Consider the following 21,264-nt stretch of genomic DNA (forward strand, 5'->3'; position numbering starts at 1 on the left):
CATATGAAACCCATGTTTATAGTTATTCATACGTATGCAGTGTCATAACTACATATCTTACGTTTATAACAAACCAATCCGTTTGAAAATCGGTTGAAAATGTAGCAAGTTCTGGTTATTTAAAAAGTATGTACCACTACACAATGTTAAGGGTGACCGAGCTATTCCGTCGCAAAATGGCCGCCATGTGCGGTCATTCGACTCCGTCGACCAGAAACGCGGGCGAGATATCTAGACTTTATATTTATATCTATGCGCGTGCCTCCTTGGTTGTGAGGGCAAGTGTAACAACATCGCGTGCACGTTACAAGGTTGATTTAATGAATTAAACAAAATGTTATAAACTGGCTAGCTAAACGTCTTAAGTATTCGTAGGCCTACTAACCATAATTTACAGACATGGAGCCATCAGTCTCAATTGTGAAAGGTAATGTATATCGTAGAACATTCTACACATCCTAAATAATGTTAAGAGTATAAATTATAACTTACCTTAACCTTTGCTAGTTGGCTCAGCAAACAAAGATGCAAGTTGTAGCTAGCTAACTCGCTAACAGTTAACCGGCCTTTGCGTGGATAGAAGTAGTTTTTAAACATAACGTCATTTAAACAATATTTTAATAATATAAGTAGCCCAACTATTCTAAACAGGTTAGTTATTCTTGCCAGGAACATCAAGTTAAATATGTTACTCTATCTTTTTTCTTCAAAGTAACAGTTTAATTAGTTACTACATTATGTTAACTTAGCTAATGTTAGCAATGCTGTTATTTAAATTGCTGGTCAAATGGATTAGGATCTTAACACAAAATAACGTGACCTAATGTTACGTTGGCTCTTGAAGGTTAAATTGTCTTGTTTTGTCTCCGCCCTTCTCAGAACTTGCAGAACAATTAACCCTTAAACAAAGCCACATTAATGTAGATGACGTGATCCAAAGGCTTTTCCAGGAGGTGTCCTTCGACAAATCCTTCGGACCTTTGGATCCTCAGGTAAAATAGATGGATTAGCTCAACTGTAATATACAGATCCAAACATTCATTTAGTGTATTTCAACGTGAACGAATGACGAGATTAGATTGACTGATTCTGTAGATGGAGGAGATAGCCATCCAGCTGTGGAACTGGGCAGTGACCAAGCGAGTGGGCCCAGAAATAAATGACCATCAGAGGGCAAAAGGTGAGGCGTGGGTGGCCTCTTTTTCTCTTATATATTCTCTTTGTACAGTAGAGAGAGTAAACAAAATAAAGTTTGTCACTGTCACTGTCCATAACATGCTCTATCCAAAATGAAAAAAAAAACAAAACATTGAGAACTAGAACCCCCCTCCTCTAAATCTGCTTCTTATTTTAACTAACCACCTAAAAAAAGGGTACTGAAATAGTGAAATGGCATAAATAAATACCTGATATAAATGCCTGATCCTTTGCATGTTTGCTAGTGCGTCATGTGGCGTGTAAGTTGGTCCATTCATGTGGACAGGAGAATCCACCAGAAAACTCCATCCGCAAGAACATTCTGGTTAGTTCACCCTCCCACCCACATAGACGTTAAGGATGAAGATGATGGTCACCCTCTGAAACGATGTCTTATGATGCAGTGACACTCATCAAACAGTTATATTCATGCTGTCTAGTCCAGTTGTAATTTCCTTTCATGTTCTTCAGATGGCAAGCAAAACTGGCAGGACATGGCTTGACTGTAAAAAGCCTAAATTGGCAGATGAGTTCCTCAGCCTGGCTGTGAAGGTAAGCTAAGGGTTATTCAAAGCTGGTCTCTGCATTCAAATAAGGGGAATGTTTGTCTTGTGAAGGAAAACCTTGATAAAATAATTCGACTCACAGGAGAATAGAGTGTCATTGTTCCTTGCTGCAATGTCAAGTTTCCTGCAATATATATACAGCAGTTGGTTAAAAGATTTCCAGAGCTTTAGTCTGCCTATCCTGTTTCCACTAATCTTGTGGCCCTTTTGGTGTGACTGTCGATTTCACAGAGCCTGGAGACTCTTTACAGCAGATTAATATCCCGTGGAGATGGAGCTTCAGATATCAACATGCCCAAAGCAGACGTGGAGAAGGACCTGCTGCGGGTGCTGTCTTATCAAGCTGAATCAGTAAGCCAAATCAGCACAAACAACACAACACAATACAACAACACAACACAAAAACATCACAGATGTAAAGGCATGTTCGCTCAGTGCAGTTCTTATTAAGTCACTCTTCATCAGGACTTCTTTTGTGTCCATGTAGGCTGTTGCTCAGGACAGACATCAGGAGGCTGTTGAGTGTCTGCAGCGCTGTAGAGAGATGCTCCAGCGGCTGCCCAAAGAGGTACATCGCCCCTCATCTCCTATCTGTACCAGTCATACACATATCAATATAGAAAATGAGATGTTGCTGGGTAAATGGGTAAAAGATTGAATTTATATATTTAATGCCAATATCCTCAGGTCTTTTCAAAACTACTTGGATTTAAGAGCCAGTACCCATTCTCCAGTGCGCTACGTTCTGTAGAAGAATGGGTTATGATAGTTGGTGCTTAGTCTCCTCAATTTGATAGTGCCCTGAGAAGAAAAGTTAGAACAGTCTTCAAGAGAGCCAAATACCAGGAACTGGTTATAGAGTACAGTGGCTGAGAACTCAATATTTCAGTGGAGGCTACAGCACATTCATAGGTCAATTAAGGTCAAAGGTCATCAAAGGTATTTAAGTTCTGGAAGGTTGGTAGATGTTAATTCCTGCCCTTGAGTAATACTGTACATGTTGGTTTTTAGACTGGCTATCTGTCTCTAATGTGTTACAACTTTGGAGTTGACTCCTACAATCAAAGGAAATATGAGGAAAGTTCGTTTTGGTTGAGGTAAGTTTATGGGGGAAATGCAGTATGAGTTTAAAACACAATGCGGCGACACATGAAATACAGAAACTGTATTATGTTGCCAAGCACACAACATATTTTGTTGGTGTGGTGTTTTCACTAGTACATGACAATCTATATTATCCCATATTTCTTGTATGTCAAAAATACTCTGATACTCTGTAAACATGTATTCTTTAGAAATACAGTTCTTTGACGTACTTATGAGTTTAGCGGTCATACAAGCAGTGATTTGAAATCTTCCGTAGTAATTGGCGTGATTTAGATTGAATGGAAATTAACAGATCATATTACATAGATGTTACTAAGGGAAATATTCCCAATTCTAATTGTTATTTGCTATGGCAAGTGCCACCTGCTTTTTAGTGGCGCCACGTTTAAGTAGCTAACTTCATTCCAAAATTAATTGAAGGTTTTGTCATGAAATGTAAACTCTGTGGGACATGAAGTCATTGTTTTCTGTGCTATTGTGTTCTCCAGTCAGAGTTATGACATCGGGAAGATGAATGTGAATTACTCCCCAGGGACTAAAGTGCAGGTAAGGACATAATAGAGACTGCTTAGTGTATGCTCTGCTTGCTAGAACAAGATTCATATTGGGCATGTTTGGGTTTACTTTCAAGGAAAATACTTTTTCAACAGGCAAAAGTATTGAGGCTCCTCGCGACAGTATATGTTGAGTGGGATTGCCAGCGGTTTAAGGACAAAGCTCTGAGTGCCATCAGCTTAGCCAATAAGGTACTGGCTTTAAAAAGCCCCACTTCATTCATCCTGTGTTTTTCAGTACTCTAAACTTTAGGATGGAAGACAACCCCCCTTGACTGAGGTGATGTGTGTTTTTGCTAGGACTGCATCTACCCCTCTGGGCTGTACCTGAAGATCCGCATCCTGCTGAGGAGTGAAGCCCCTGATGAGCAGGTCAGAGCAGGTGAGGCAGTGCACCCTAGTGGTGGGGAAGAGGAATCACTTGTTTTTGTTTACCACTGCTGACCACGCCTTGGAGGTTCTGTGCCATCCTTGGTTGATTGGGATGTAATCTTGAAGGTTTGTGATAACTCTGTGTTTCCTGTTGTCTTCTGGGTGGACGGCAGCACTCACTGAGCTCCTGGAGTGTGAGGTGACTCTTGACATGTGTTTGAGCTCCGTCAGGCTGCTGATGGGAGAGGACAGGTACAGTAGAGGATAGATGATGACACTACAGCTCTATGGCAGTTGGGATCTTGACTCTTAAAGCACTGGTGCAAATCTATTGTGTAAATGCATCCTTTATATACTGTGTTCTTGCAATGTTGGTCAGGAGAGTCTGTAGCTGTATTGCGATAACTGAGACATTTGCATCTTCTGTGCCTGCAGAGAGCTTCTTGCCTTTGACTTCCTTAAGAGGTTGTGCCAGCACTTCCAGTCGTCCCCGGAGCTTGGCTCTGCCCTGGTGCTTCACATCGAGCTGCTGCTGCAGAGAGGCAAAGAGCTGCTGGCCAAGCAGAAGATTGAAGATGTCATCACAGGTACGCAGCACTCAACATGCCCATGTGTCTTTGTGTGGCGCTTCCCCAAGTGTCTGAGCACGCCCATGACCTCTGCCCTCTGCCCTCTGACCTGTGATCAGGCCACTACACAGGGCAGCCCCTGCCTCCACAGACTCTCAACACCCTTCACCTGCTGCTGTGGGATCGAGCCTGCAAACACTTTGAGGTCAGCCTGCCGTTTGAAAGACATCAGCTGAGGCTACTACTTGAACAGCTCTGATGCACATGTTAATAGTGTTCTTCTCTTCTAGGCCAAAGACCACTCCGAGGCCTTACAGTGGTATGACTTCTCTCTGAGTTTCTACAAGCGGGGGCAACTCGATCCCAATCTGGCCAAACTGCAAAGAAACCGATCCTCCTGCTTTCTGAACCTGCAGCAGCTGGAAAAGGTGTGAAACACATGCACATACACACATACACACACACACACACACACACACACACTCACAGACAAACACACACACACTCACACTCACAGACACACACACACACACTCACACTCACAGACACACACACACACACACATCCACACCCTCATGCACACACACTCACACTCACAGACACACACACACACACACACACACACACACACACACACACTCACACACACACTCACACTCACAGACACACACACACACACACATCCACACCCTCATGCACACACACTCACACTCACAGACACACACACACACATCCACACACACTCATGCACACACACACACACACACACACACACTCACACACACACTCACACTCAGAGACACACACACACACACACATCCACACCCTCATGCACACACACTCACACTCACACTCACACACACACACACACACACACACACACACACACACACACACACACACACACACACACACACACATCCACACACACTCATGCACACACGCACCCACACACATACACACACACACACACACACACACACACTCACACACACACACACACACACACACACACACACACACACACACACACACACACACACACACACACTGATATCATGTCAACTAGTCTAGTAGTTCCCCATCATCTTAGATCATAACAGATGCTGCGTCCCATAGACCTCACTATACTATACAGTACACCCACACCATCTCCTGGATTGGTTTTCTTCACCTTTGGCCTCAGTGTTTTTCTTGGCCGCTAGGAACCTGCTCTTTGGTTGTTTTCTCTGACAGGCAAAAGAGGCGGCAACAGAAGCTACCAGATGTGATCCAAACAGCATCTTCAGTCACTTCAGCATTTACAAGATTGCCATTCTGGAGAAGGATGTGGACAAAGGTAGAAAACCTCGTTTAAAGAAGCATTATGCAACAATTGTACTTCAGGATTAGGGTTAGGATAAGCAGTTTTACCTTAAAATAACAACTTGAAAAAAATTGGGGCGCTACAATGACTTTTAATATGGAGAATCGCCACCGTGCCATTGCCATACCAGGGTCCATAGGTATATAACTGCTAAATGTAAGATTGCCTGAAGCCGCCCGGCTTTTTACTGTCTGCTGAACTAGTAAGTAGCTTATTTGCGCCTTGCTTTGTCTTGTGTTGCACTTGCTTGATGTTTGACTGTGTTAGGAAAGTTGTTGGCAAACTAGTTTGTCATAATGTCAAAGTCAGCTCATTTCAAGAGATTTCGTTAGTTTTAACAGCTAGCATATCGTTAGCGAATAGCAATTGATCAGGAATGTAGACATGCTTTAGTGAAAGAATGTATGTTTACATTAATGTGTGTGTGTGTGTGTGTGTGTGTGTGTGTGTGTGTGTGTGTGTGTGTGTGTGTTGCAGCCACACAGGCAGTGAAGCAGATTGGGCTCCTGGCCCAGGCCCCGGTGAGCGGTGAGGACCAGGTCCTGTTGAAGGAGAACGCTGCTGCCCCCCTCCTCAGCCTGGCTGCTCACATGGCCCTGGAGGTGAGCCTGTCTGGGGGGTGTCCTCTGAGCTCACATGGCCCTGGAGGTGAGCCTGTCTGGGGGGTGTCCTCTGAGCTCACATGGCCCTGGAGGTGAGCCTGTCTGGGGGGTGTCCTCTGAGCTCACATGGCCCTGGAGGTGTGCCTGTCTAGGGGGTGTCCTCTGAGCTCACATGGCCCTGGAGGTGAGCCTGTCTGTCGGGTGTCCTCTGAGCTCACATGGCCCTGGAGGTGAGCCTGTCTGGGGGGTGTCCTCTGAGCTCAGAACCATCAGGCATTCTGACCAATCAAAGCAGCAGGATTCTTAATAGGGGAGGGAAGTGTGTTCCCGTTGTACAGAAATGAGTACTTGATCACTTAGCAACGAGATAGAACTTTGTAAATAGAATGAGTGTTGCGTGAATGGTTATTCTGAGTGTGATCCATGCCTCATGGTGTGTGAGTGAGTGCTGTTGTCTGGGCCTCTTCCAGAACGAGCAGCAGGAAACCGCCATGAAGGCCCTGGAAAGTCTGTGTGAACACTCACAAGATGTAACGCAAGTGCTCACTGCCCTGAGGTCAGTCACACGCAACACAAAAACTGACACTTCCACTCTGGCGTCACTCTCCGTGTCCCGCCACTCTTTCTCACACACACGCACGCACATGCACACATACACAAACGCAGTGACGCACACACTCTTCAAACATACCTGTGAACAACACAATTCATGTGTGCTGCCAGGATGAGTCCACATGGCCATCAAGGGACCACACAGATAGAATTAGCATATTCTGTCATCTCTCATTTCAATTCCTCTTCTGCAGGTGTTTAGTCAGACTCTTGCTGTCCACAATGGAGAACACAACTGAGGAGAAGAGGTTTGGAATTGTTTTGGCAAAATATTTTTGTCGTTAGAGTAGTTTTTACAAACAATAATAGTATTTTATAGTGTCATATAGATTTGAATTTGCCTTAACGTATGTACAGGAGTACCAGCCTGGATATGCTGCTGTCTTATGTGAAGATGGGTGAGTGTGCTCTTAGTCTTCTCCACTGTGGGGCTGGGTGCTGTTGGCCTGTGTGCCACTGCTGTGTAACTGATGTGTCCCTCCTCCTTCAGCCCAGCAGAGAGTGTCCAGGCTGAGCCCTGGGGCCCAGCGCACAGACGAGGCCCACTGGTTCAGGAGGATCGGTACAGAACCATTCACACTTGAACATGTCCTCACTTACTGTCTGACAGCAGAGGTGTGGCCAGAGGCAGAGATCACAGCAATCAATCATCCTTCTGTCTGTCTGTCTGTCTCACTCTCTCTGTCTGTCTGTCTGTCTGTCTGTTGCAGCCTGGAACTGTGCACTGCAGTTTGAGAGCGCTCCAATCAGGATGAAGGATTTCTTTGTGATGTCATACCAGGCAAGATATGTCATCCTCTCTGTGGGGTGTTTGGGAGTTTGTGTCATTGGGATTTGATTGAAGCTTATATACACACATTTTGCTTTTACTATGTGGTACCAGCCTAACCTATAGAGCATAGCAGCCTATTACTAACCTATATCCTTTTCCTATGTGGTATCAGCCTATAACTAACCTATGGCCTTTTCCTGTGTGGTATCAGCCTAAGTCAGTGGTTTTTGTATGGCATTGCTCTTACAGCATAGCAGCCTATAACAGGCCCGACGCCACGGGGGGGGGGCGAAAGGGGGCGGCGCCCCCTCTAGGCGACATCCCCGCCCCCTCTACTGAGACTCAGTGATCACTCCAATTTTTTTAATGATTTATTGCTTATTAGACAAATTTATAATTCGTTATTTCATGTGATCCATACTTCTACATTGTCATGGTATTCTTGGCTACATTTCAAATCTGATTGGTTGTCTCAGTCAGCGGGAGCGAGCTGTCATAACGTTCGATTGTTGTGTTGCACATTGTTACTCTTGTTGTGCACACTGCACAGGCTAACGTTTTTTTCCGGGAGAATGTTAGCTAGTAGCTAGTCTGTATCTGATAGGTGAAAAATCACCCTAGTTAGTTCAGGACTCCGGAGCTGCATGAAAGTATATTTATTAGACAGACAAACAACAACAATTGCAATTGGGCTCCCCTCCCAGCCGAGGCTGACAGTCAAGGCCCTGATAAACTCTTCGCACAAAGTTTATATAGTCAGAAGTTTAGCTTTGAGCAGGGATGATCACGTGGTGGATTTCTCACGTCCGAGGCTCCCTGTCTTGCAAGGATGGCAGTTTTGCACAAGGTCGGAAGAAGCACAGTTCCTTTCTTATCTCCTCTGGTCTAAACATGCTCTTGTTCATATGCAGACTTAGTGGCACCTAATATTCTAGTTACACACACAGAGAGAAAAGCCATGCTCCTGCTTTCAGAAGCACATAATTCACAAGAATATATTCAAACAAGTCACTTGATTATTATATTCTTAAGTCATTTACAGTGTTTGGAAATAATCTCTATCAATCCCTCCTTTTATCCGTTTCAATGGATAATCAAAATCATCATTCTGAGCTTCATCACATCGATTTTCGGAACAGAGGTCATTAATGAGCATTGTTTCATCCTTAGTAAGTAATTACAAAGCAAAGTTTCCATCAGAGGCACAGGCGCTACGTATTCGTAAGGCAATTCATCGTCAGGAGTTTTAATCATTCCAGTCACCATCTCTCGTATACTGGGTACTACACAGCATGCACAGGTAGCCAACACACAAAGAATACCCAAAATCAATCCCACACAAGACATCAACATTCCTTCCCATGAGGAAAACATTGTTGACAGGGCACTAAACCAATCATGCGTGCCAGAACTCGCTTGCATTTTATTTGTAGGATCAGATCTAAGTCTTTCCCATCTCTGGTGTTGTCAGGGACATGTGTGCAACATTGGTCAGTACCAAGCATGACACAAATGCCTCCATTCTCGGCAGTGAGGATCTCAAGCACAGCCGTGTTTTGCCGTGTTACCCTGGAGGTGGCGTGTAGTTCTTCTCTGATTGTTTGTAGTCCGTCTCTGGTCAGGTTTTGGAATATCATCTGAGCGTAGTAAAGGAAATTAATCCAATCTGTGTGTGCTCCGATGACGCACCAGGGGCAGGGGGTAGATGCCAGGCCATTCGCTGCTGGGTTCAAGGCCTTGTAGTCGTCTGGAATGCCCTGGGGAATGCCCAGGCTGTCGAACCCTGCTTCTCTCCTCCCTCGTATGGAATGCATTGGAACGTTCCTCAGGTACTGGTGTATCTTGGACCTGGGGGTAATCTTAAAAGGTTGTACTAACATTGTTCTAGCACAAGTCCCAGACCAACCCACAGGCAGTGTAGCTCTTAGTTCACCATTCCCACATAACCACCACATATCAGCTATAGCTATATCCTGTACTTCAAGGAGTCTGCCATTCAAACACATCCCGCAGTTTTACATTCAGATGAAGTATTTAACTGTATTTCTCTTCCATTATCAAGCACATATGTAATGGTTTTACATTTTTGTCCAGTGTCCTAGGTGTGCATCGTTCTTTTCCCCAGGTTTTAAATAGCATTCAAACAGAGCATCTTTGCTAATAATGTGTGGAGGTGGTGAAGCATTGTCTGGCATTAAAATGTCAAAAGTGATGCTGTATAGCTATCATTTATAAGCATGTTATTAGACCAACAATGTAAAATCCCACAGTCGTTACTAGGAGTCCCCCACATACTTTGGCCCACTTTGCGTAACCTCCCATGACTTTGCAGAGGAATAGACCTTTTACTCCACAATTTCCACTCGGTTCTAATCCCACAGGACAGTACTATATCTACTGCCAGCGTTCGAGACGAGAAGAATCTATACATCAACCCCCCTTTGTAGACTGGTCTTTCTGTCACTGCGGGCAATACCTGGAAACAGCAAAGAAAGATGGTCCTTACTCCTCTGCATCCGCCATCTGCAGGCTTACCCGTTTACAGTGAGTCAGATGTATCCACGTGGCTCTCTCAGCTATTTTGACTGACTGTGGTAAATGTTGACAGTAGCTCTTGGTATGCTCTGTCCCACTTGGGCAAGTGGAAATGTTTTCTTTTGAGACTGTTGATTAGGACCCAGTCTCCTGGCCCAACCTTGGTTTCAGTCTCACAGTGTTCCTGTGTAGGGGAGAGAAGTCTGAGAGCATTTAGTTTCAACATCATCTTTGCCATGTATTTTCAATCTCTTTGTCTGTTTTAGCAAATGTTTTGAGAGTTTAGGCAGTATAGATTCTTCCATACATCATTTCAAACAGTGATCTCAACATGCATTCTTAATTTCACTAATTTCACTCTCGGAATTGGCTTTCAATAGATCGGTTCTTTCTTTTCTACCAGTCCGGCTGACTGGAGGTTGTATGGGCAGTGATTGTCTATGGCTAGACAATATTTCTTTCTTTCGTTGGGATTTAACTCAATAAAATCTATAACTGAATGTTAAAACATCTTTCAAACTACATAATTCAATAAGAAGTAAAACAATATAAAATCAATGATGAATGATTAACCTTTCTTTCTCATAAAATAAAAACAAGAACTAAAAATATATACTTACTATCCCCACTTATTGAGGCATGGTTTTTTTTACCATGGCTCAATACTGCTGCATATCTTTTAGTATTGTGTGTTTTAATTCTTCAAATGTGTATGTGTCAGATGGTTGTTGCAGTTGAAAGTGTTTTACACAAAATTAATAAAAGCAAGCAGCAATAGCAATATCTGGAGTAAAATAATGGTCAACATCGTATCAGAACCTGATGTTCCAATAGGCTTCTTGGATTACTAAAATCATAATAAAAGAAAAAAAACCTTCTGCCTGGTTAGTGGCCTTGTCTGCTTTGTGGTTTCTCAATGAAACCTTTTTGCACCTGTGTGCACAATCAGGGCAATCAGTTCCGCTGCCTGTGCGGAATAGTGTGGAAGTAGTGGCTATGTGTTCAAGGTTTGTTTGCTTGAACCATCAACAATGACTAAATCAGCTTTTGGAATAGGCATATCTTGTAGGTCAGCTCTGGCTGCCATAGTTTTTATCTGTTTGTGCTGTACGTAAAAGTGTAGCTGGCTTAAATGTCACGCAGTGCTCAAAAGTGATATGAGGCTGTGAGAGCAAAAAAAATCAAATTAAAAATAAGCAAGTGGAACTTTCAGTGTAAGTGTCTGTTTAGTACAATAGGAGCAGAGGCCTGCACCGCCAAGGCTGCAGCCACTCCTGCTTGTAAACATTCAGACATTGCTTGGGCTACTGGATCTAGCCGTGTGGAATAGTATGCCACTGGTATCAACTTTAAGTCCCCCCTTATGCATTAACACAAATATCATATCATCTTTTCTTTTTGTTTTGTTTTTAGTCTACGGCTTGTACGAATGGCTTTGTCGTATGCTAAGACATCATTTATATTCTAAGTAACAGTTGTTTTAACTGCTCAAATGCCTGTTTTCCATCTTCAGGCTTTTTAATAATATGTCCAGCTGACACAGGCTAAGAATTAAGTAAACTCTGCAACATTTGTGTTTCTAACGCGTGGTTAGGAATCCATTATCTACAGAAGTTAGTCATTCTCAGAAAATACATAATTTATTTCTTTGTCCGTGTCTGAGGTGCTTTTTAAAAGATAGCTTTACTTTAGTGAACCACAGCTGCTAATTTTGTGGATTGTTTCTGCTTAAATCTTCTTATCTGGAGAACAGCACAAGATGTTCAACAACAATTGACTGTCTCTCGAACTGTAGCTAAGTTTGAGCTCATGGCTTGTGAGAATATAGTCTTTTGAGCCAGCACTCAGCCCCCACCCATCCTGTGTTAGTCCAATGCATCAATCTAAGTTAATATAGTTAGTGTCACAGGCTTACATTTCTCTTTAAATCGTTTGGCCTAAACAGTGTATATTGTATGTATTGTTGGAACAATTGTAATGCCCAACCCACATCATATCTCTTCCTAATAAGTTTGTAGAGCATGTTTTTGAAACATAATCTGCATTTTAAATATCTGTCCTGTTTCAGACTCTTCAAAAGTAATGGGTTATGTGTATGACTGCTTTTAGATGTCTCATTCTTTTTCTGTTCTGTGCATGTTATTCTCTGGTTACTGCTCTGCAGGCATCAAAGTCACACAAAACAAAACAAAACAAAAAAATCATTGGCTCTCTTGCCACCAATAACGTAAGCTTTTCTCTGTTTGGCGCAACCAATAATGCAAAAACATTTTCAAATCTGTTTTTACAATTTTCTTCTTGTTGTAGACATTTTAATCCACCTCTTATTGCCATTATCATGAACGTCTTCTGATTTTGACACACTTTCCCCATTCCCAGTTATTTTATGTATTTGTCCTTTAACTGATATTGAAACCTTTTAAATTACCGTTAGTTTATTCTTCACATTAGGGTTAGTTATGTTTCTATTTTCAGACTCTCATAGTTTGTTCTTAAGATCGCAATGCTGAGTCAACCCGAGCCCGACCAGAGGTCCTCCATCTCACTCATTTTGTGAGGAGGTTGAGGCCAGGGAATTTCCCTGGGATGATCAGTCCCCTACTGGTTCCGGGTCAAGGCATCTCAGTAATGCGAAATCAGTCCTTTAATTGCATAAATTTTGACTATAATTATCAGTGTTTTACCCATTGAAAACAGTTCGCCTCAACCCCAATGAAAAATAACACACAAGTATTAGTATATTAGAGTATCTCTGACTCTTTTTCTTTATCTCTTAAAGAGACTCCTTAAAATTAAAAATCTTGTTTCCACATATGTCTGTGCATTACACAGTCAGCATTTCCTTGTATTGCCACATGATTCATGTCCCCTTCTAACTGGGATTTGTCATCCATTTTAGATCCCTTGTTTCCCATTTTCTCTTATTGTTAAAATCCGGCTAGACAGGTATGTCTCTATACGTTTCAGACTATATCCTTCTTTTTAGCCCTTTTTTCTTTCTTTTAACAATGCACCAAGAGGCCTACCAGAAGGCCCAACAGGAAAACAGAAAGTGAAAAGTGTGTTCCCTTCATCAAAGGCGAACAGGAATGTATACAGAAATCTCCGGAGAAAATAGGCCTAGAAAGTTTTCAAGTTCAGATAAAGCGCTATCATTATGCCTTTTTCGCGTTACACCATAGCAACAGGCCTGCTTTTTTTTTTTTTCAGTAAAGTCCTCGCTTCAGGGAGGTGCTTTTAACCTTGAGCTAATGGAACCCTTTTTCAGGAAGGTGCAGTGCTTATAAATCTTTAGCGCGCGCTAGCCTTTTCCTTCTTCTGGAAGGTGATCATGGCAACAGGTCTTCTTTATATATAACCTTTAACGTTTCCAAAAATGAACGCTACCCTTCTTCAGGAAGGTGAACAGTGCTTATATATAACAGAGAAAAGCTCTTCTTCAGGGGTGTGCTTTTTTAACCTTGAGCGCTCCAAAACATGAAAACTACAAACAGGTGTCTCTCTAACTCTAACAGTCGTTCAACACACAGGGCATACAGGAAAAAGTCCTATAACTGTTTGTTCTCCTTTCCACCCTGCAGCAAACATTCAAACGTTAGTGTCAACACCACTTAAAGACAAGTGTACGCAAAACCGAAACAACCAAGAACCACATACAAGCGTACACTTACAAAAAACAAACAATATACTCACAAACAGTCGGAGTCCACCCCCTATAGTCAAATTCAATTCCTTCACTCTTGGCTCTCCTTGCTGGCAGGCCCTGGCCTCCTTCTAATTTGTGTTGGAGGTCTTTAGAAAAGCAGAGTCTCGTATTCCTCCGTACGGTGCAGGTCCTGATGATTAGCCCAGCAAGGAGAGTCGAAGAGGTTGTTGGAATCCCGGACGAGCCCCCAATTATGATAGGTGAAAAATCACCCTAGTTAGTTCAGGACTCCGGAGCTGCATGAAAGTATATTTATTAGACAGACAAACAACAACAATTGCAATTGGGCTCCCCTCCCAGCCGAGGCTGACAGTCAAGGCCCTGATAAACTCTTCGCACAAAGTTTATATAGTCAGAAGTTTAGCTTTGAGCAGGGATGATCACGTGGTGGATTTCTCACGTCCGAGGCTCCCTGTCTTGCAAGGATGGCAGTTTTGCACAAGGTCGGAAGAAGCACAGTTCCTTTCTTATCTCCTCTGGTCTAAACATGCTCTTGTTCATATGCAGACTTAGTGGCACCTAATATTCTAGTTACACACACAGAGAGAAAAGCCATGCTCCTGCTTTCAGAAGCACATAATTCACAAGAATATATTCAAACAAGTCACTTGATTATTATATTCTTAAGTCATTTACAGTGTTTGGAAATAATCTCTATCAGTATCCTACTTTAAAATGGACATCAGAAAATGGATTGTCTCAAAACACACTGTGGAGAAGGACCCAGGGCCAAGCACGTCAGCCACCACAAGAGACAAGGATGACTCAGACGAGCCGTTGAGAAGAGCTGAGAGTGTGGGTAATGTTTCCACCAAGCGACCTCGGTGAAGAGTGTCCCGCTCAGCCATCGCTTAAACAGTTCCCAAAAAAGCTATGGAGCAGAAATGATTATCGGTCATTTTCAGCCTCTTGGTACAGAGAGAGAGTTTGGCTCGAATATTCCATTGAGAACGACTCTGCATTTTGTTTTCCATGTAGGAAATTTGGATGCAGTGATTCCGCATTCACTACTTCAGGCTTTAGCAATTGGAAACATGCCACAGACAAGGCTAAAGGGTTCAGCAGACATGCTAACAGCAAAGAGCATCTGACATGCTTGGTTGCTTGGAAAGAAAAAAAGTTGCGACGTTCAACAGGGAACGAAATTTCAACACTGGTCAATTCTACTCAGCTGTCCCGAAACCACATTTATATATCTGGAATTGTAGACATAATCGAATTCCTTGTTTCAAACGAACTGCCATTGAGGGGGTCTATTGATTCTATCGACAGCAGGAAGGAAAGTGGATGGGGACATTTTCTGTCCTTATTTGATTACACTTTGAGGCAGAATAAAGAGTTCGCACAGGCATTTAGCACCATTCCAAAAAACGCAACTTATACCTCACACGACATAAAAAATGAAATAATCGAACTGATGGCTACTATGATAACTGAGGAGATAGTGAAGGATATAGGAGAGTCGTGGTTTACCATCAAGGTTGATGGAACGAAGGATCCAACTGGGCAGGAGAATGTCTTTGTTATCATTCGTTATGTGGACCATGAATGCACAGTTAAAGAGCGACTGCTTTCAATGTTGACCACTGACAAGTGTGATGCTCAGTCACTCACTGATTTGGAACTTGACGAGTTCTTAAAAGTTGGTCTGGACGCAAGCAAGATACTTAGTCAGTGTTACGACGGGGCCAGTGTGATGTCAGGGAGGGAAGGGGGCATGCAGAAACGGATTCAAAATAGGCTACACAGAGAGATCCCCTATATTCATTGTTTCAATCATCAACTCCACTTAGTGATCGTTCATGCTCTGTCAACAGAGAACGCAGTCACTGACTTTTTTGACGTTTGTGATTCGCTGTACAAATTCCTGAAAAAACCTACAGTGGCCGCGCAGTACAAAGGAGAGAGGCTTAAAAGACTACTGGATCAACGGTGGACTGGGCACTTTGACACAGTGTCTGTCATTCTGAAATCGCACACGACAATTGTGGAGTTCTTGACAGACATTGGGAAAACAAGGGTAAGTGCTGATGTGAAGATCGAGGCCGCAGGCCTTCACAAGGCTGCAACAGAACCAACTTTCAAGTTCCTCGCGTGTGTGATCAACAAAGTTTTGGGGCTGATGGGCCCACCGAACAAACTACTGCAAGCTGAAGATACTGACCTAATCACTGCGGTACAGCTCATTAAATGTGCCTCTGACTGCCTGCAAAATATAAGATCTGACGAAGAATTTGAGAAGATTTGGACTGAGAGCTTCAGTGATTTTCAACCCGCACCCCCAAAACGGCAGCGCCAGACACCCAAGGTACTTCAAAATTACGTGGTGGAGGAGAGTCTTGGGCAGCAAGAACAAAACATTGAGCAGGAATGTAAAAGACTGTTTTTTGGCATAATTGATTCGGTTCTTGGTGAAATGGATACGCGTTTCAGCAAACGCAATCATAAATACATGAAAGCCCTGAGAGCTTTAGACCCTGGCAGTGATGATTTTCTAAATCCTGAAAAAGTTAAACCATTACTGGATTTAACCAAGACCGAAATTGATGAGGCCCAGTTCACTGTTGTCGTCACTTTGTGAAGAGCCTGGATATCGAGAAAGTGACATTAAGCCAACTTGTCTCCAGCCATAAAGATGTGTTGAGTGCGATGCCTGTGGTTCTAAGTGCGTTTAAACATGCGCTGACATTCGTGGCATCAACTGCCATCTGTGAGAATAGTTTCTCAACATTAAAAAATGTGTTCAGTGAGCACCGACGCAGCATGTTGCACGGACGAAAAGCGAACCTGATCAGGCTGGCGTTCGAGAATGACCTGACCAGAAAATTTACAGGAGAATGGAGGGATCGCCTTCTTAGGAGATTCAACGCAACCCCCAATCAACTGTATTAAGGTAGGATTATTTAAAATAGTTTTTGGAGTGGTGAGCGTATAGGTTATAGCCTTCGTTTAATATTAACCATGTGAAAGATGTTTTGCAACGTTATGGATTTCTGGACCTGGTGATGTTTCATGGCCTATGCCACATGTTGGCAACCTTATTGACTGTTGAAATCGAGCTTGTTGTGTGATGTGTTTGGACAGTCTGGGCTGATTTGGTTGATCTTCTATTATATATATGGGCTTGTGTATGTGTAATGTAGGCTATGTAGTAGGCTACGTGTTGGCCTTATTGCAAGTGCGTTTTTTGTTTTTTTGGCACCGCCCCCTCTCTGCACGTCTTTCGCCCCCTGAGTCATTTACTGCTGGCGCCGGGCCTGGCCTATAACTAGGGATGGGTATCGTTTGGGTTTTTTCCGATACCGGTGCTGAACCGATACTTTTAAAACGATACCGGTGCCTGAACTGATACTTTTTTTTAAAGCACAAAACAATGATTGACTACATTAAAGAAAGGCTTTTTTTATTGCCAAGGCAATTATTTTCTTCAAATTGATCAATTTAAAGTCTACTATTATTATAAATGCATACAACACACTTGGCCTCAAACTACAGCTTCTTTTTAATTTCAAACTATGAACATTACAACAGTTTATAATATACTTAAATAAATGTAAATAAGTACAAAAAACACACACTCTCTGTACACACTACAGCCTTAAACTTCTTTAGCAAAAAAATTAGCATATTTGCCTTTAATGTCAAAAATGTATACTTTGTTTGCATTTATTTCATGAAATTTCACAATTTTCTGATTTGTTTATACCTATCTTTTCTATCTTGTTTATAGTTAATCTTGTGACTTGAACACACTGAGTACGATAAAATGTGCACTGCCCCTTTAAGAGACTAGGATAAGTTTTTGCTGTCATATCCGTTTATTTTTCAGTCTGCGGTTGCTGATCTGCTGTTGACTCTTGCCTTCTCTCCCCTCTTTACACACAATTGTTGTGCTGAATTTGCTGCACGTCGCGATGTTTGAATCTTTTTGTGCGAAATACAGCCACACTTTTGACCGTTTACCTTTCGGTATTTTCTCTATTAAAAGGTTGATGGCTAATTCTGTTTGTGCTTGTTCTGTGAAATGCTGCCTGCTCTTCACTGTCATAAGACTGTTGCTATGAAAACACCAATGAGCGTGAGCGACACAGGACAAAGTATACATTGGGAGCTGGGGCAGTTGTAAATAAATGTGTGTGTGTGTGTGTGTGACTGATGTGTTTGTGTGTGTATGTGACTGTTGTGTTTGTCTGTGTATGTGACTGTTGTGTTTGTGTGTGTATGTGACTGTTGTGTTTGTGTGTGTGTATGTGACTGTTGTGTTTGTATGTGTATGTGACCGTTGGATGTGTGTGTGTATGTGACTGTTGTGTTTGTGTGTGTGTGTGTGTGTGTATGTGACTGTTGTGTTTGTGTCCCAGATGTCGCTGCTCTGTCCTGGAGACAAAGGGGTGCTGATGGCTCAGAAGACCTGCCTGCTTATGGCAGCCGCTGCCTCCCTGGAGCTGTGCAGAACCACCCCACACTCCCCCCAACAGGTCCCACCTCAACACAGAACCACCCCACACTCCCCCCAACGCAGAACCACCCCACACTCCCCCAACACAGAACCACCCCACATTCCCCCCAACACCTGAACACAGAACCACCCCACACTCCCCTCAACACCTCAACACAGAACCACCCCACACTCCCCTCAACACAGTACCACCCCACACTCCCCCCAACACAGTACCACCCCACACTCCCCCCAACAGGTCCCACCTCAGCACAGAAACACTCACCAACAGCCTTAACATCACAACAACAAATAGTCTAGCACATCATTCCAAACTGCTAGACCAAGACTCAGACCTTTGGTTTCATGGGCCATAAGAATTTCATTAATTTAGTTAATACATTTAATTGGTGTTTTCTTGATGCATTTGACTTGGTAGACATTTCAGTGTTTTCTGTCCTTTTCCCTGAACTGTCTTGCCACAAGGGGTCGCTAAGTTTCATCTCTCCTCTCCTTCTGTCTCAGCCTGAGTTGCTGGCCGAGGTTCTGGAGCACATTCAGCTCTGCTGGACCGTGTGGAATACGCTCAAGTCATCAGGTGGCTCTTCTGTCCTCTCAGATCCTGTAGTGATGATCCATATTTACCCTAACCCTAACCCTCTCCTCGCTCAGGGGAGCCGCTGCTTATGGAAGTCATAATGCCTTTTCTTTGCAGGAGACTTCTCTAAGGACCCGACTGATGCCCTGCTCCTTCTGTATGAGTTTGAAGCTCGTGCGAAGTTAAATGACCCCAAGCTTGACACAGTGCTTGAATCGGTGCTAGAGCTTGAAAATATTGACATCAAAATTCTTGAGACCATTGCTGGTAAGACAAACATCTAAATACAGTATCTATTTTCAACCACATTGCTAACTTTGTGTGTAAGTTTCCATATATGAAACATGGAGTGCTTTGACAAGAGGAGCTAGCGCTAGCGGTGTGTCTGTAGAGGGCCTGATCTGGTCTCATGGGTGCTTTGGTGTCTGCAGCTCTGGCCATGGAGCCGCCGGCACACTTCCCTTTCCTGTGCAAGAAGGCCTTGAGGATCGCCCTGTCTCTCCACAGGAAGCAGCCACAGGCAGATCTGGCCCGCTGCAGGTCAGCACCCCCACCCCCCTCCCACACTGTCAAAGGCCCAGGGCTCGCAGGCATTTTCATGTGAAGTGTCGTCGCTGATGTGGATAAACGATTTGTGTGTCTGATGTGTTTGATGTGTGTGTGTGCTGCAGTCAGTGTGTTCACAGCCTGATTGAGCTGTCGCTGCCCCGTGGGGTGTGTGAGGTGGAGGCCCGTGTGCTGGAGGAGGTCTGGGGCTACTATGAGGAAGCACAGTCCATCATCAACAGTGCTGTGAGTCACATGACCATGAAACATCACCAAGAAACTCAGCAGAGCCTGGTCATTATGCCTGTGTGGATTATGAAAGGATTTCCTCTCCTATCAATGGCCTTCACTAGCAGTGCAGTTAGCAGATGCTCCATTCACCAGCCCCTTCCTGCCAATTTGGATGCTCATTTCAATCAGCTGAGTCTAAGTGTGACCCCATTCATTTCTGGCCAATCTGGAGCTGCAGAGAGAATACGCAAGGATCTGATGTACTTGCTGCTGGCAGCCTGTGAAGAACATGATGTGCAGTGCTGGCTTTATGTCTTCATTAGTTGAGGACTGTTTTTCTTACAGATGAGCATGAAACATGCTCACAGTACTTTAGTGCCCATCATGCTCATTAGGTGTATTAGGTGACTTAGTTTATAGGCAGAGGATTTGGAGGGGTCCTAAACCTGTCCTGCTACTCTCAGCACGTAGCTCAACAGCATCATGCTCTGTCACCTGCCTCTGTCTCCCTTCCTCTTCTCCCCGTCTTGCCTCTGTCTCCCTTCCTCTTCTCCCCGTCTTGCCTCTGTCTCCCTTCCTCTTCTCCCCGTCTTGACTCTGTCTCCTTCCCCAGCCTGGAGACTTGACTGAGCTGGAGGTGCTGTGGCTGCTCACCCGGGCCTGGAACACAGGCATCCTGCTGTACAGCCTGGCCCAGTACTCGGAGGCGGAGAAGTGGTGCGGTCTGGGGATGAGTTTCCTGCAGCACCTGGGCTCCCTCCAGGAGAGCTATCAGACGCAGGTGAGAGAGAGAGAGAGCAGCAGGGGGGAGAGGAGAGCCTGCTGTGCACACACACACACACGCACGGCAGCGGTAAACACAAATAGCTCTGATTCCTGACTGACTGCAGGCGATGTGTTTCAGCTGGAGCTCTCCGCCCACTCCCCCCCACCCCCCACACACACTCACTGGGTACAGCTCTGCTCAAATCTCAGTGTGCTGGCAGATGGTTGTCCTTTTTTTATTGCTTCGGTGTGACTGCTTGCGTTTTTGTCCTGTGTCCCGGTCATGTTTTGACAGGACATCATGTCTCAAGTCTATTGCTGTCATCTGAATATTCCCACTGAGGTGTGCTTTGCTGAAACGGTGCCATACTGCCATCTTTCACACCTAAGAGTAAATGTTGTCACTACAGATGTCAGGCCTCTACAGTGAGGTGCTGGACCGGCTGGATAAAGCCAAGAGAAACCTCATCATGGAGGAGTGAGTCTATGCTGGAACAGGACCCGTGCTAATGCCATTGTTTAAGAAGTGTATTTATTGTGTGTGTTCATGTAAAGTGTTATATAGTACTTTCAGATAATACTTTGTGTTGATGGGTTAGGGATAATTCAATCAATGAGAAGTTTACATACCACTTTGTGTTTTATATTTCTGTTTGAAACCCATTTGTAAAAGATTAATACATTTCAATGATATATAATTTGGTGTTCCTTAAACAAATAACACATTG

At 43.7% G+C, this 21,264-nt stretch overlaps 1 protein-coding gene across 1 annotated transcript; it reads left to right on the forward strand.

The window, feature by feature from the left end:
* Positions 1 to 399: 399 nt before the first annotated feature.
* tex11 (testis expressed 11) lies at positions 400 to 21,018 on the forward strand (the record flags this gene model as incomplete). The annotated part of the gene is made up of 29 exons (XM_080840933.1): positions 400 to 427; positions 880 to 992; positions 1,484 to 1,522; positions 1,669 to 1,749; positions 1,995 to 2,114; positions 2,251 to 2,331; positions 2,775 to 2,860; positions 3,359 to 3,416; positions 3,521 to 3,616; positions 3,725 to 3,806; positions 3,970 to 4,048; positions 4,232 to 4,383; positions 4,485 to 4,570; positions 4,656 to 4,793; positions 5,602 to 5,704; positions 6,209 to 6,333; positions 6,804 to 6,889; positions 7,140 to 7,193; positions 7,303 to 7,343; positions 7,436 to 7,507; positions 7,656 to 7,726; positions 18,320 to 18,436; positions 18,507 to 18,629; positions 18,922 to 18,994; positions 19,112 to 19,261; positions 19,426 to 19,534; positions 19,666 to 19,786; positions 20,385 to 20,552; positions 20,947 to 21,018. The coding sequence occupies 29 exons, from the start codon at positions 400 to 402 to the stop codon at positions 21,016 to 21,018; spliced, it is 2,724 nt and encodes a 907-aa protein (XP_080697059.1).
* Positions 21,019 to 21,264: the final 246 nt, after the last annotated feature.

The sequence above is a fragment of the Sprattus sprattus genome (genome assembly GCF_963457725.1).
Source record: "Sprattus sprattus genome assembly, chromosome: 6".
NCBI classification, from domain to species: domain Eukaryota; kingdom Metazoa; phylum Chordata; class Actinopteri; order Clupeiformes; family Clupeidae; genus Sprattus; species Sprattus sprattus.